The sequence below is a fragment of the Sesamum indicum genome, linkage group LG11, assembly GCF_026168435.1.
Source record: "Sesamum indicum cultivar Baizhima isolate 11 linkage group LG11, ASM2616843v1, whole genome shotgun sequence".
Lineage (NCBI taxonomy): Eukaryota > Viridiplantae > Streptophyta > Magnoliopsida > Lamiales > Pedaliaceae > Sesamum > Sesamum indicum.
In genome coordinates, this window is record NC_142667.1 from 15137966 (window position 1) to 15149577 (window position 11612).

General features: G+C 34.9%; 1 protein-coding gene across 1 annotated transcript; it reads right to left on the bottom strand.

Moving 5' to 3' along the window:
- Nucleotides 1-207: 207 nt before the first annotated feature.
- Nucleotides 208-8991, bottom strand: TWN2 (valyl-tRNA synthetase / valine-tRNA ligase (VALRS)). Its single transcript, XM_011096381.3, has 21 exons — nt 8836-8991; nt 8532-8603; nt 8045-8107; nt 7753-7922; nt 7586-7658; nt 6744-6809; nt 6568-6651; nt 5722-5799; nt 5504-5587; nt 5289-5368; nt 4770-4827; nt 4381-4683; nt 4119-4289; nt 3795-3994; nt 3183-3585; nt 2577-2828; nt 1999-2499; nt 1543-1649; nt 995-1094; nt 728-873; nt 208-584 (listed from the first exon to the last, which is right to left on the bottom strand). Exons 1-21 carry the CDS (start codon nt 8965-8967, stop codon nt 419-421), a joined length of 3309 nt encoding a protein of 1102 aa, XP_011094683.1. The 5' UTR covers nt 8968-8991; the 3' UTR covers nt 208-418.
- Between the last annotated feature and the right edge of the window lie 2621 nt (nt 8992-11612).

An 11612-nucleotide genomic window follows, 5' to 3' on the forward strand; every position in this document is an offset into this window, starting at 1 on the left:
GCCAAACCAATTTTATTGCTGGCAAACAAATCCTCCTCAATCTGACGGGCCACGGTTGGTCCGGGAATGAGGTGGTTGTGAGAAAAAACTGCATTACAATTAGAATTGGTACCAGCGGCATGATATTACAAGAAGCAATTAAAATTAACTGTTTCAGACAGCAGACATGACTTATATTTTGCCAGCGTTTGGTTCAGATATCGAAGATGGGAAAATCGACTTTGTTAACAAGGAAAGAATTGAAGGATTCTGTTGTTACATTCTGGTGATAATTGAAAAATAGGAGATCCGTACTCGTCACGGATGAACTGGAAAGCTATGTTGAATTTAAGGCTTCAATTTGGGGGGCTCTCCAAAAATTGAAGGTCCGAAAGCCAATAACTTAAAAATGGTGTACCGTCCATAGGGGCTATTGATTTCACAATACCGAATTTTCACGTTCCAGATGCTCGCTAGCTTCCTTGAATGACAATAATTCTTGCAACAGTGATGCCAGTTTGGCCTCATCTGCTTCACGGATATGGACTGGAACTTTTTCCTGGTAGCCAGGGGCGCTCGTCTTCTTCCTCATGCCATCGCATTGCCTGCAAGACACTCAAAATTAAGGATCCAGCAAAGTAACACCAATGGTTTAACTATTGATCTTTCTCTCAGCCATGCATCTATAATGGTCATGAGATACACCAAGCAACTATAATTCAGGTGATGAGTTTGAGAGGTTTCTTACTTTTCTATCTCCTCCATCTTCTTTTTTAATTTTTCAAGTTCAGCTTCCACATTGATGTTCCCTTTGAGTTTGAGGTAGACTGAAAGAGCTTCATTTACAACATCCACTATACAACCGACTGGAGCATCATCAGCCTCGCTTAAAACCTGAGATTATTATCCATTTCAAAACATTCAGAGATATGTAAATATACTGAACAAAAGACCAACTCTTATGAAAGAAAGATTGCTCCTCGGGAAGAAACAGGAAAATAACCATTTTACGTACATCCAGAGATGATAATGTGGCAAGAGTGGAAATCTCCAGTTCATGCTTCTTGATGATATGGCATGCATCATTTGTGCGGCAACGAACAAAAGCTGCCCGCCTGGGGAAATATTTTTGTTATCAACAAAATCAAGAACTAACCATCTAACACATTACAAAGCACTTAGGAACCAAATGCCTCTTCAACTTCCCACAGCTCATAGAGACCAATTCTTCACGAAGAATTCCACAAAAAACTTCAACAAGAGCAAACTTCAGTAAAGATAAGAGGGGACATCTGATAAATAATTTACAAGGGATGAAGGGAGATAAAGTGCAAAACAAGCAGGTCATGCTCAAAATTACATAGAAAACATACTGACATTTTCACAAGAAAAAAGCCTATCATAAGATACAAAGTAGACTAAAACTTTCATGTTACCAGGTTTTCAGTTAATGCTGCCTTTTCCTTATCTGATAAGAATAAGCTAGTAACCCAACAATCTTTAATGTGGTTAAGATACATCTACAATTATGAAATTACATTGATTCACAATGATGAGATTTACCTTTCAAATCTCTCATTTGGTGCCAACTGAGACCGCAGGGACCTCAGTGATTTCACAACTGACTCAATCGTATCCATCTCCAACTCCACAGCATCATTAGTCCAACACTAAAGACAAGAATTCAGAGAATTATCGGTAATTGATTATAAACAACATATATTATCTGAAGTAAACTATATATAAATATTGTGCTAAAGCATGGGAAACTACTGAAAATACCACTAAATCAACATAATAAGTAGATTGTTGTGCTCCATAGGTGTAAATAACATAATGGACAGATGGAATCCTATAACAGGAACTTGGATCAGAAATCTCGACATACATGGCCACTCAGTTGGTAAACTATGTTATGCTACATCAGGCCAGAAAAATGTAACAAAATAAACACTCCTTGTGATTCTTATCACTTAGCTTTTGATTCCTTATCATGCATAAAAATGTTAAAAATATTACCTCAACGGTTGATGGATATCCGGAAATCACAATTGACTCTTTCCTCACAGAATCTTTGTTGGAAGGAAGTCGCTGCCATAGTTCTTCTGTGACAAATGGCATAAAAGGATGAAGTAGCCGCAACCCATTATCCAAACACAGCCACAAGGTATCCTGTGCATATCTTCTTTCAGCTGCAAATGTTGGATCATTACCAGCAAAATAAGGCTTGATTACTTCAATAAACACATCACACAATTGAAACTGCCACCACGAGTATACAGCTGTTGCAGCATCAGAGAATTCATAGGAATCCAAACAAAGCACTGTTTTTGATATAGCTTTGTTCAGAACAGAGAGTATCCACTTGCAGCTGAAAGGCATGGTATCTGGAACAATTGCTGCTGGAGGGATGTAATCATCTCCAAGTTTACTCATAGCAAACCGTATAGCATTCCATAACTTGTTACACCATTGACGATATCCAACCACCCTCTGGATGTCCAGATTTATTTTGTCCGACTGAAAGAAAATAATATGAAGATCAAACACCAAGGAGAACTAGAAATTAATAAAGAAACAAGATATCAGGTATTGACCTGAGCTGTATATGATACAAGAGCAAAACGCAGAGCATCTGCACCACATTCAGGAATTCCGTCAGGGAAGTCCTTTGCCTGACCCTCTTTTGCAGTTTTCAATTCCTTGGGATCCAAATTACCCTCCTCCAGCCTTTTGTGAAGATCTTTCAATGTTATTCCATTTATTACTTCAAGAGGATCAATAACATTTCCTAATGACTTGGACATTTTGCGACCATGTGCATCACGAATCATAGGGTGCAAGTAAACCTGCATGTAGTTTGGATGCATCATTATTTCCAGATTGGGCTTGAAAAAACACAAATTATGAGGCAAAACTTGATTGATAGAAACAGATAATTCTAGTTGCTTTTGTAAAAAACAGCTTCTGAAGTGAATCCGCACTTTCCAGAGTGCAGGCTTCAAAAGTCTAACAAAAACTGAGATTTACCTCTTTCAAGAAACAGATTGCCCAAACTTGCAAAATACTAAATGGCTTTTAAGTGGTCAAAGCAAAAAGATTTAGACGAATAGTCTACAATGCATCAAACAGCATATCAAGGCAAACAGAGCATCAACAAGCCACAAAGGATGAGCAGTACGATGTAGATAAACATTGCTCACCTTTCTAAATGGTACATCACCTCCAAGCTTCATTCCCAACATCACCATACGAGCAACCCAGAAAAAGAGGATATCGTGGCCAGTTTCAAGCACAGATGTTGGATAAAATGCTCTAAGATCCTTCGTCTCATCTGGCCACCCTAATACAGACAATGGAAAAAGACCAGAGGAAAACCAGGTATCCAAAACATCTGGATCTTGGAAAAGCTGGAACTTCTTTCCAGCAAAGATTCTGTTAGCTTCATCCTTAGCCTCTTCCTCATTCCTGGCGACCACCCAATGGTTATTGTATGCACCAAGTTCCTTGAGATCATCATCGTCCAGCATTGCGTACCATGCAGGAATGCGATGGCCCCACCAAAGTTGTCTTGAAATGCACCAGTCCCGAATGTTCTCAAGCCACCTGCACCATCAAGGACAAACTCATTAATACCAAAATTTAGAAAAACAGGATATGACATGATATGTTACATTTCATAACCAACTCCCTAAAAGTGCAGAAGAAATGTATCAATCGAGAATTCATGCATAATGACGAGAAACTGAATATCATTGCTGCCTGATCATATTTTGTAAAAAAACTTAAAAGGATATTATCATTTAACTGTATACCTCTTCCATTCAGCAACATATTGTTTTGGGATGATCTCAATCTTTGGATTTGCATCATCCATGACAGCATCAAGACCTTGTTGTGCCATGCTTTTACAATTAACATACCATTGGGGCTTTATTAGGGGCTCCACTACATCATTGCTTCTTGAACAAATGCCGAGGCGCATCTCATTATTTTTATCACCCCTATAAAGTCCCTTGAGTACAAAGAAAAGCAACTTTCAGAATACATGTGACACGAAAAGCATATATACACATACGAACTCCTAAGAGTCTATAACCCATCTCTAATATCTCAGGAATGAAGTAGATAAGGTTTACCTTTTCCTTTAATGCTTCGGTCACAGCAACACGAGCCTTAAAGCGAGGCATCCCTGCAAACTCTGGACCACCATTGCTATTTATGTTTCCATCATCAGTGAAAATGTTGATAAACTCAAGATTATGACGCTTTCCGACCTCAAAATCATTCGGATCATGGGCTGGAGTTATCTGCAAAATGATCCATGCGCCACTTACATTGACTTGTTGTCAGATCTGGAAAAATAGGTGACAAGCATTCTGAGCTCAGAAAATCACTCACCTTAACAGCACCAGTCCCAAAATTCATATCCACGAGCACTGCATCACAAACTATAGGAAGCTTCCTTCCATTGAAAGGATGAATAGCAAATTTCCCATGAAGATGACTGTATCTTGGGTCATCCGGGTGTATAGCGATTGCGGTATCACCCAACATTGTTTCTACTCGAGTAGTCGCAACAATAATTTCACCTAACCCTCCTTCCAAGGGATAAGCAAATGAAGTCAACACCCCAAACTCCACAGGTTTCTCATATCCAGGAACTCGTAATGGCGTCCTCTCTTTAATTTCTATATATTCCACCTAAAAACACCAAAAACTTCAAAAGTTTAGGGCACACTTTTGCCAACATATAAGTAAGTTCATATGCCAGAATGGATGTATCTTACCTCAATATCAGATATTGCAGTCCGCAAGACACAATCCCAGTTCACTAGCCGTAGATCTCTAGAAAGGAAACAAAAAAAGAAATAAATAAAATTATACAATGAAATATAAAGCATCTCAAAAAACAGAAAAATGAGTTTGCAAGTCTTATCAAATCCATGAGAGATACTTAAGTATTTAAGTGTTATGATGGTGGAACACCGGAACAAAGCAAAACTACTAGTAAGTGATTCGCAAAAAAGTTAAACTCCAGCATTCAGAAAGCTTTAAACATATCATATACTTAACATTTGCCAAATAAATGATCGTCTGATGGAAATAACAGCTGCTTTAGGCAGCAGACAACAGTAGCCAAATATCATGAGGGGATATAACAAATATTCTTTCACCCAAAACTTGAAATGTGGATATTAGGGGCCACACAAAATGAATTATGATTGGGTTTTTATGACCAAAAGAAAAAACATAAGCAGCAGTAACAAGGACTTTGTTACAAATTTACTGCATAGACACCAACATACCTATAGATAACTCCCTCCCTGTAGAGTCTTACAAAAGCCTCAGTCACAGCTTTTGATCTCTTGTCGTCCATGGTAAAGCACTATTAACGATACGAGTATAAAAGACAATGAGCACAGAATAACATAACGCATAACTGATTATCAGAACCATCCATAGACAAATAGTAGCAGTATTTATATCAAATAGATGATGCAGTGATAACCAAATTCATCACCTCACGAGACCAATCCAGAGATGCACCCAAGCGACGAAGTTGTTTTAGTATAGTACCCCCATACTCATTCTTCCATTTCCAGACCTGTTATTGAATTATCAAAGTAAAATCTTGCTATCAGTAGCTATTTGTATGTCCAAAAGGTCCAAGCACAAAGATACAAAAACTCTAAAATCATCCTCAAAGAAATAAGTCAAAAGGCTAAAGCCTAAACTCACTTCGGCTATAAATCCATCACGGCCAACATCATGCCTTGTTAATTTCTTTTCTCTCATAATTTTCTTCTCCACAACAACCTGAGAAAGTCAACATAATCAATTAACTATTCACGGACCAACAATTTTGCAGTTGCAGGCATACCCATCACAAACATCACAGAAATGTCTCCAAAATTAGTAAAATACTAAAAGTTTATTGACTATGTCACCATGATGATAGTACAACAAAACTGAAAAGGACTCAAATGTAAACTGTTCAGATGATTAGTTAATGACGATTAATATAGCTGAGGAGCCTCTTTCAAATTCTCAGACCAGGATTTTCTAATACAGAAAGCTTATACTACAATAAAATTGCACTTATAGATTTTATGGCAAGTCATGTGAGTATGTAACAAGATGACCTTTCAGCGAATTATTCATAATAAGCCACCGTAATTGACAGCTAGAAATCCATTGCACCGAATTTTTTATATAATTTTTACCCATAATTTTGTTAAGTTACAAATTCAATGTAATATTGGGTTCCAAAATTTTTATCATTCATAACATATGCATGGAATAACATGAGCGATTAAATTTGACAAAACTCAGCCACCAGCATCCAGTATGTGGGACCTTTTGTTGGCCGTTGTGCCAAAAGTCTGGACCCAGAATGCTTAACATGGGCCAGGACAGTTTAGTCAAAGCCTCACAGCCAAGAAAGATGACTGAGGGCACCACACCATCACAATCCTCCATTGAAACACTCTGTGAAGGGATCACTTACCCCAAACTTGACAAAAATGAAGCCAAGGACAGGTATAGAATAAGTAATCAAAAGATGCATAAATTCCTGTGTATGACCTGGGTAGCAATTCCAGCATGGTCCATGCCAGGTACCCACAAGGTGTTGTATCCAGACATTCGTCTCCAGCGAATAATTGTATCCTGGAGTAGTGGAAATAAACATCAATAACAAATCAAATAAACTGTAGCTGGATAAAGTTTCGCAAAAGAACCATCAAATTTAATTAGAAGACCTGGATGGCAGCAGTGAGGGCATGGCCAATATGTAGCGCTCCAGTAACGTTAGGTGGTGGAAGAACCTGCATGCACAAGGAGACGATGTTAGTAACAAAGAACCATAAACATTCAATTCTAGCATACAGAAATGCACTCCAAACTTGTATGTTTTCCCTTGCTGTAGGCTGTCTAATACATCACACAGAATCCAAAGCTTTCATACCCTGTTCGACCAACTGGACAATTTTGAATCAAAAATTAATCAAGTGATCTTTATCCAACTTCTATTAATTATCAGTTCCTTCTATTGCAAATATTTTTCTTCCCCTTCTTTTCTATGGTCCATCTGGTCAAGCTTGGCAAACCTGCAAATGCTGTTCTGTCAAAGCAGCAGCTTAGCACGGTCATGCATATCTTAACTGGCCTGAGAGTTATCATTTTCGAGATGAATCTATTTTGCGGGTTCTCAAACAGGCATGGAATGAGAAATCTTGAATAAAAAACCCAAAGGAGATGAAAGTTGAAACTCCGTGATCTAGTACTGAATCAGGAATCATTCTCATACCATATTATTTTGGGCTAAGTTTATACCTAAAAGTTAATTAATAATTATGGAGTTCCTCAGTAAACGAACACTTTTCAGAAATAGAAACTGAAGTACATGCATGTACAGTGGCACGTACAAATGCAGGACAGATAGACAGAAGAATAAGAAAAGAGTTCCAATGTCATACCAGCTTTTATATAGCTTTTAGTTCGATAGTCTATAGCTAATTCAGTTCTTTTTTCCTTTTTAACCATATTTTCCTTTCTTAGTAGTTATTACTCATCCAAGATTGTGTAAGAGTCAAGAACTCACTATGACAAATGGTGGTTTGGAGCTGTCTGCATCTGCCTCAAAAAAAGTAGACTTTTCCCACCATTCATACCACCTGGATAAGAAACTTGAAGAATGAGATTCGGAAAATAACAAAGCAATCCTTCATATACTTTAAACCAACACAAATCTTAACAATTCAAACATACGATTTCTCAACAGCACTGGGCTTATAAGTCTTTGCCATTTGACGGGAGAGTCTTTTCTTCTCACCAGTAGGTGTTTCAGGGTCATTGTAATCCTCTGGATTCTCCCCTCCAGCTTCTTTTTTTGTATTCTTTTTCTTCCCTGACTCTGGCGCGCTGGAAGCCTTTTGTGCCTTACATTACCAATAAATGGGACAAGTGGAACATCTTTAATGCCATGAAATAGACAACATATATGACACCATAATCCCAGTTATTAACTGTAACCAAGAAAAGGACTGTTACTGAAGCACACCTGAAGCTTAGCTGCTTCTGCTTTTTGAGCAGCTTTTAGTTTCTTCAACTCCTTCTCTCTAGCCTATATTGGTAACTCATGAAAAAGACAACAGGAGGATTATTCTCTCTAAAAGATTATATAGCTGGAGACAGTATTTATTAAAAAGGAAAAAACAAAAAGAATAGAAAACAAAACTCTAACCAAATCCCAGCTGATCCAGGAAAGGTTTGTAACTATAATATGGGGAAGAGTTGGTTTCCCATGAGTCCAAAAATCCACATTCAGCTAAAAATTTCACGAAATTTTGAAAATCAACAATTTCGGAAGACATACGCATATTTGGGTCCTGGAACTAGAACGCTTACAAAATCAGATCAAACTATTAACTTTTTTAGTTCTCAATTCCGCCGCCCAAAATTAGTGATGCCAACTCGAAGGCCTTACTCTTCGCACTCAGAAACACAATCGCAAAATAAGATTTCTGGCAAATATTCAATGATCAGACCTTTTCTTCTTTCTTCTTCTTCTTTTCGAGCGCTTCCGGGGTCAGCTCTTGCGAATCCATTGATCCGCCGGCCTACCATGAGAAACACGGAGAGAAAAATCAATCTCAACAATCAAAATACTAGTTTCCTCGATTGGTTTTAAACACCATCGTCACTCATAACCCTACGCAAAAAGCAGCAAACTATAAAAAATAATATAAGGATTGCATCAGAGAGCTAAAAGACGGCCCCCTAAGTGACCGCAGTGGAGGAGGACAACACTATCAGTGGCGAGACAGGGCGGCGGAGGATAGAAAACAAGACCTGATTGGCGAAAAAGACAGAGGGCGCCGGTGGCGTGCAAGCCGCAAGCGGGAGTAGGGTTTTGGGGAGCGTTGCGTGGGGATAACGGTTCACTGACTTGCAGTTGCTTATTCTTGAGAGGAGTTTAATCATGGGAATTTAAATCTTCGAAATTTTGCTCCCATCATGTAATAAGCCACCACATTGTTTTTTTTTTCATTTTTTTTCTTTAAGAGCGCCCAACTTTTTATTAATTGAAGTAAGTTATGTGTAACAATTTCTATAATATTGGAGACATTATCCCACGTATTTAGTGAATTTCGTACTTATAACCTCTAATATTATGCATAATATTTGATTTCAATTTTGTTTCATCCCCGAGATGGGCCAAAACATAGATAATATTTGTCTTGATTTGTTTTAGAAGTTTTGGTGGTGTTTTTAGATGTTTTGAAACAGTGCCTCATTTATTTTTTTGTCAAAATAAGTCTATACTAATTATAAATTCTACAACTAAAAAAATTATATACATACTTATACATATATATAAATACATATAAAAGAGACATGATTTGACAATGAACAGTAATTTTTGTCTCATACTAAAGAACATCAAACATACCATGCATATTTTATATTATCTCAAAGAACAAATCTAAACATACACACTATCTCTAACACATCTTTATTTATCTTTATTTTTTTCTCTCTATCTCCACAAAATACATCAAAATAAGTTAAAAATAAAACTAAACATAGTGATGAGGTTTCAATTTCGCCAACTAAATTATACCTCAATGACGTAATAAGACACCACATTATTTGCTATTTTCACTAATCTTTTCTTTCTTTTTTGAAAAAATTGGTACAAAATTTAACATATATAACCACAAAGAAAGAAACAATTGGACTGATATATCAAATCATTCACTGTAATCTTTTAACTATTATATTCTTTAGTAAATCAATTATAATTCTTAATATCAAATATTTATATTTAAGAACAACCAATAATTATATTATATTAATTCTCGTACAGACATCTATATCTAATTTACAATTACTAATTGATGGGGTTCGAACCAATGACATTATAGTTATGAAGCCTCATCGTTGCGCCTCATTGACATTTCACAATAATTTTAAAATATATATTTTCTTTTAATATTGACAATTTTTATATTTTACCTTCTTTTTTTTTTTTAAATCGTTTGATATCCTTTTCTAATTCATTCCCTCTAATTAAAATATATCAATCTAAATATAGGCTTAAAATTCGATAAAAATTTTCAATTTCATAGTATTTATTTCTTGAATATTAGCATATTTAAGAACATTCACTATGTGATTTATTTTTCATTTTTTCAATCTATAAATTAAAAATATATCTTTTTGAATGATTATATTCAAAAGTTTTTTCATTTTTGTCCTAAACTATAACCAATTTTGAAATAAAAATTATATAGTATAGATAAATTAAAACGAATTGCCAAATATTTGCTATAATTATAAAATACTTATTTTTGTCTGGAAATTTATAAACATCCCGGTGAAATCAACGATTGTGTAACAAATACCTCTCCTAACATCCCATTATAGAGAGATATATTTGTTAGAGCATCGTAGGATATTTGGAATAATGGGGTATCTGTAATTTTGGCAAACTTTACGAGAGGCTGTTGTAATTTTTTCAGTTTTTAAAGTGTTTTTTTATTTTTAAAAAATGGAAAAAATAATAAAAGCATAAGATAAGTATGTAGTTTTTTAAATTTTTCTATATGTCTGATTTTATATTTAATAACTAAATTATATATTGTGTTTTATAGTAAAAATTAAAAAATAAACAAAAGCTTCAAGAATCAATGCTGCAGTAAAAGACACGAGTGCATAGGGAATTAATTGAGGCAGCAGCCTGCTTGTTCCGCCTATTTTGTATTTCAATTGAGTCTATAATCATCCCATTATAGGGGATAATTACATTTAACTTTAATAATTTTAAATAATTTATAAAAATGTGATAATTTTTTTATTTAAATTATAACCTAGTAACTAATCTTTATTAATATACTAATTTAACATTTTAATTATTAAGAGGTCTATTTTTATATAGAGATTCAAATAAAATAGTCGTATTATTCATCCCCTATACATTGCTTTGATACTCCTCCACCTTTTGGTAATTACATATACACTCTGAAGGCATTTTTGTCATTAAAAAAGTAAATTAAAATTTGATCTGATCAATAGGGATTGTCAGGAGTGATTTATATAATTTTTGAAAAAGTGATATTTTGTGTAGAAGAGCAATAGACGAGGGGGTGTAAATATAATTATTTTTTTATTTAAATTTAATCCATTTTGAGTTATATTACATCAACCGTAGGCTCCGCTCATTTATTTTAGGTAAAGGGTTAATTATACTTAGAAACCTCTCAGAATTCATTTATCATACTTGATCCCTCTTCCCTTATACAGTAAAACCTCTATAAATTAATAATTTTGGGACCATGAATTTTTATTAATTTAGAGAGATATTAATTTATTGATAAATTAATATTTTATTAATTAAAAGAGAGACTTTTTAAATTTAACAAATTTAGTACATATGTATTAAAAATAAATGAATTCATTTATGTTTCATTGATTATATTCATGCATTAATCAATTCTTTGTAACTAATTAAATATATTCATGTTGTATACAATTAACTATTATATTCATAGACGCATGTATCAATTCATTGGAATTACTTAAATATACATGTTTACATTAATTCGTTGCACTTAAATAACTATTAT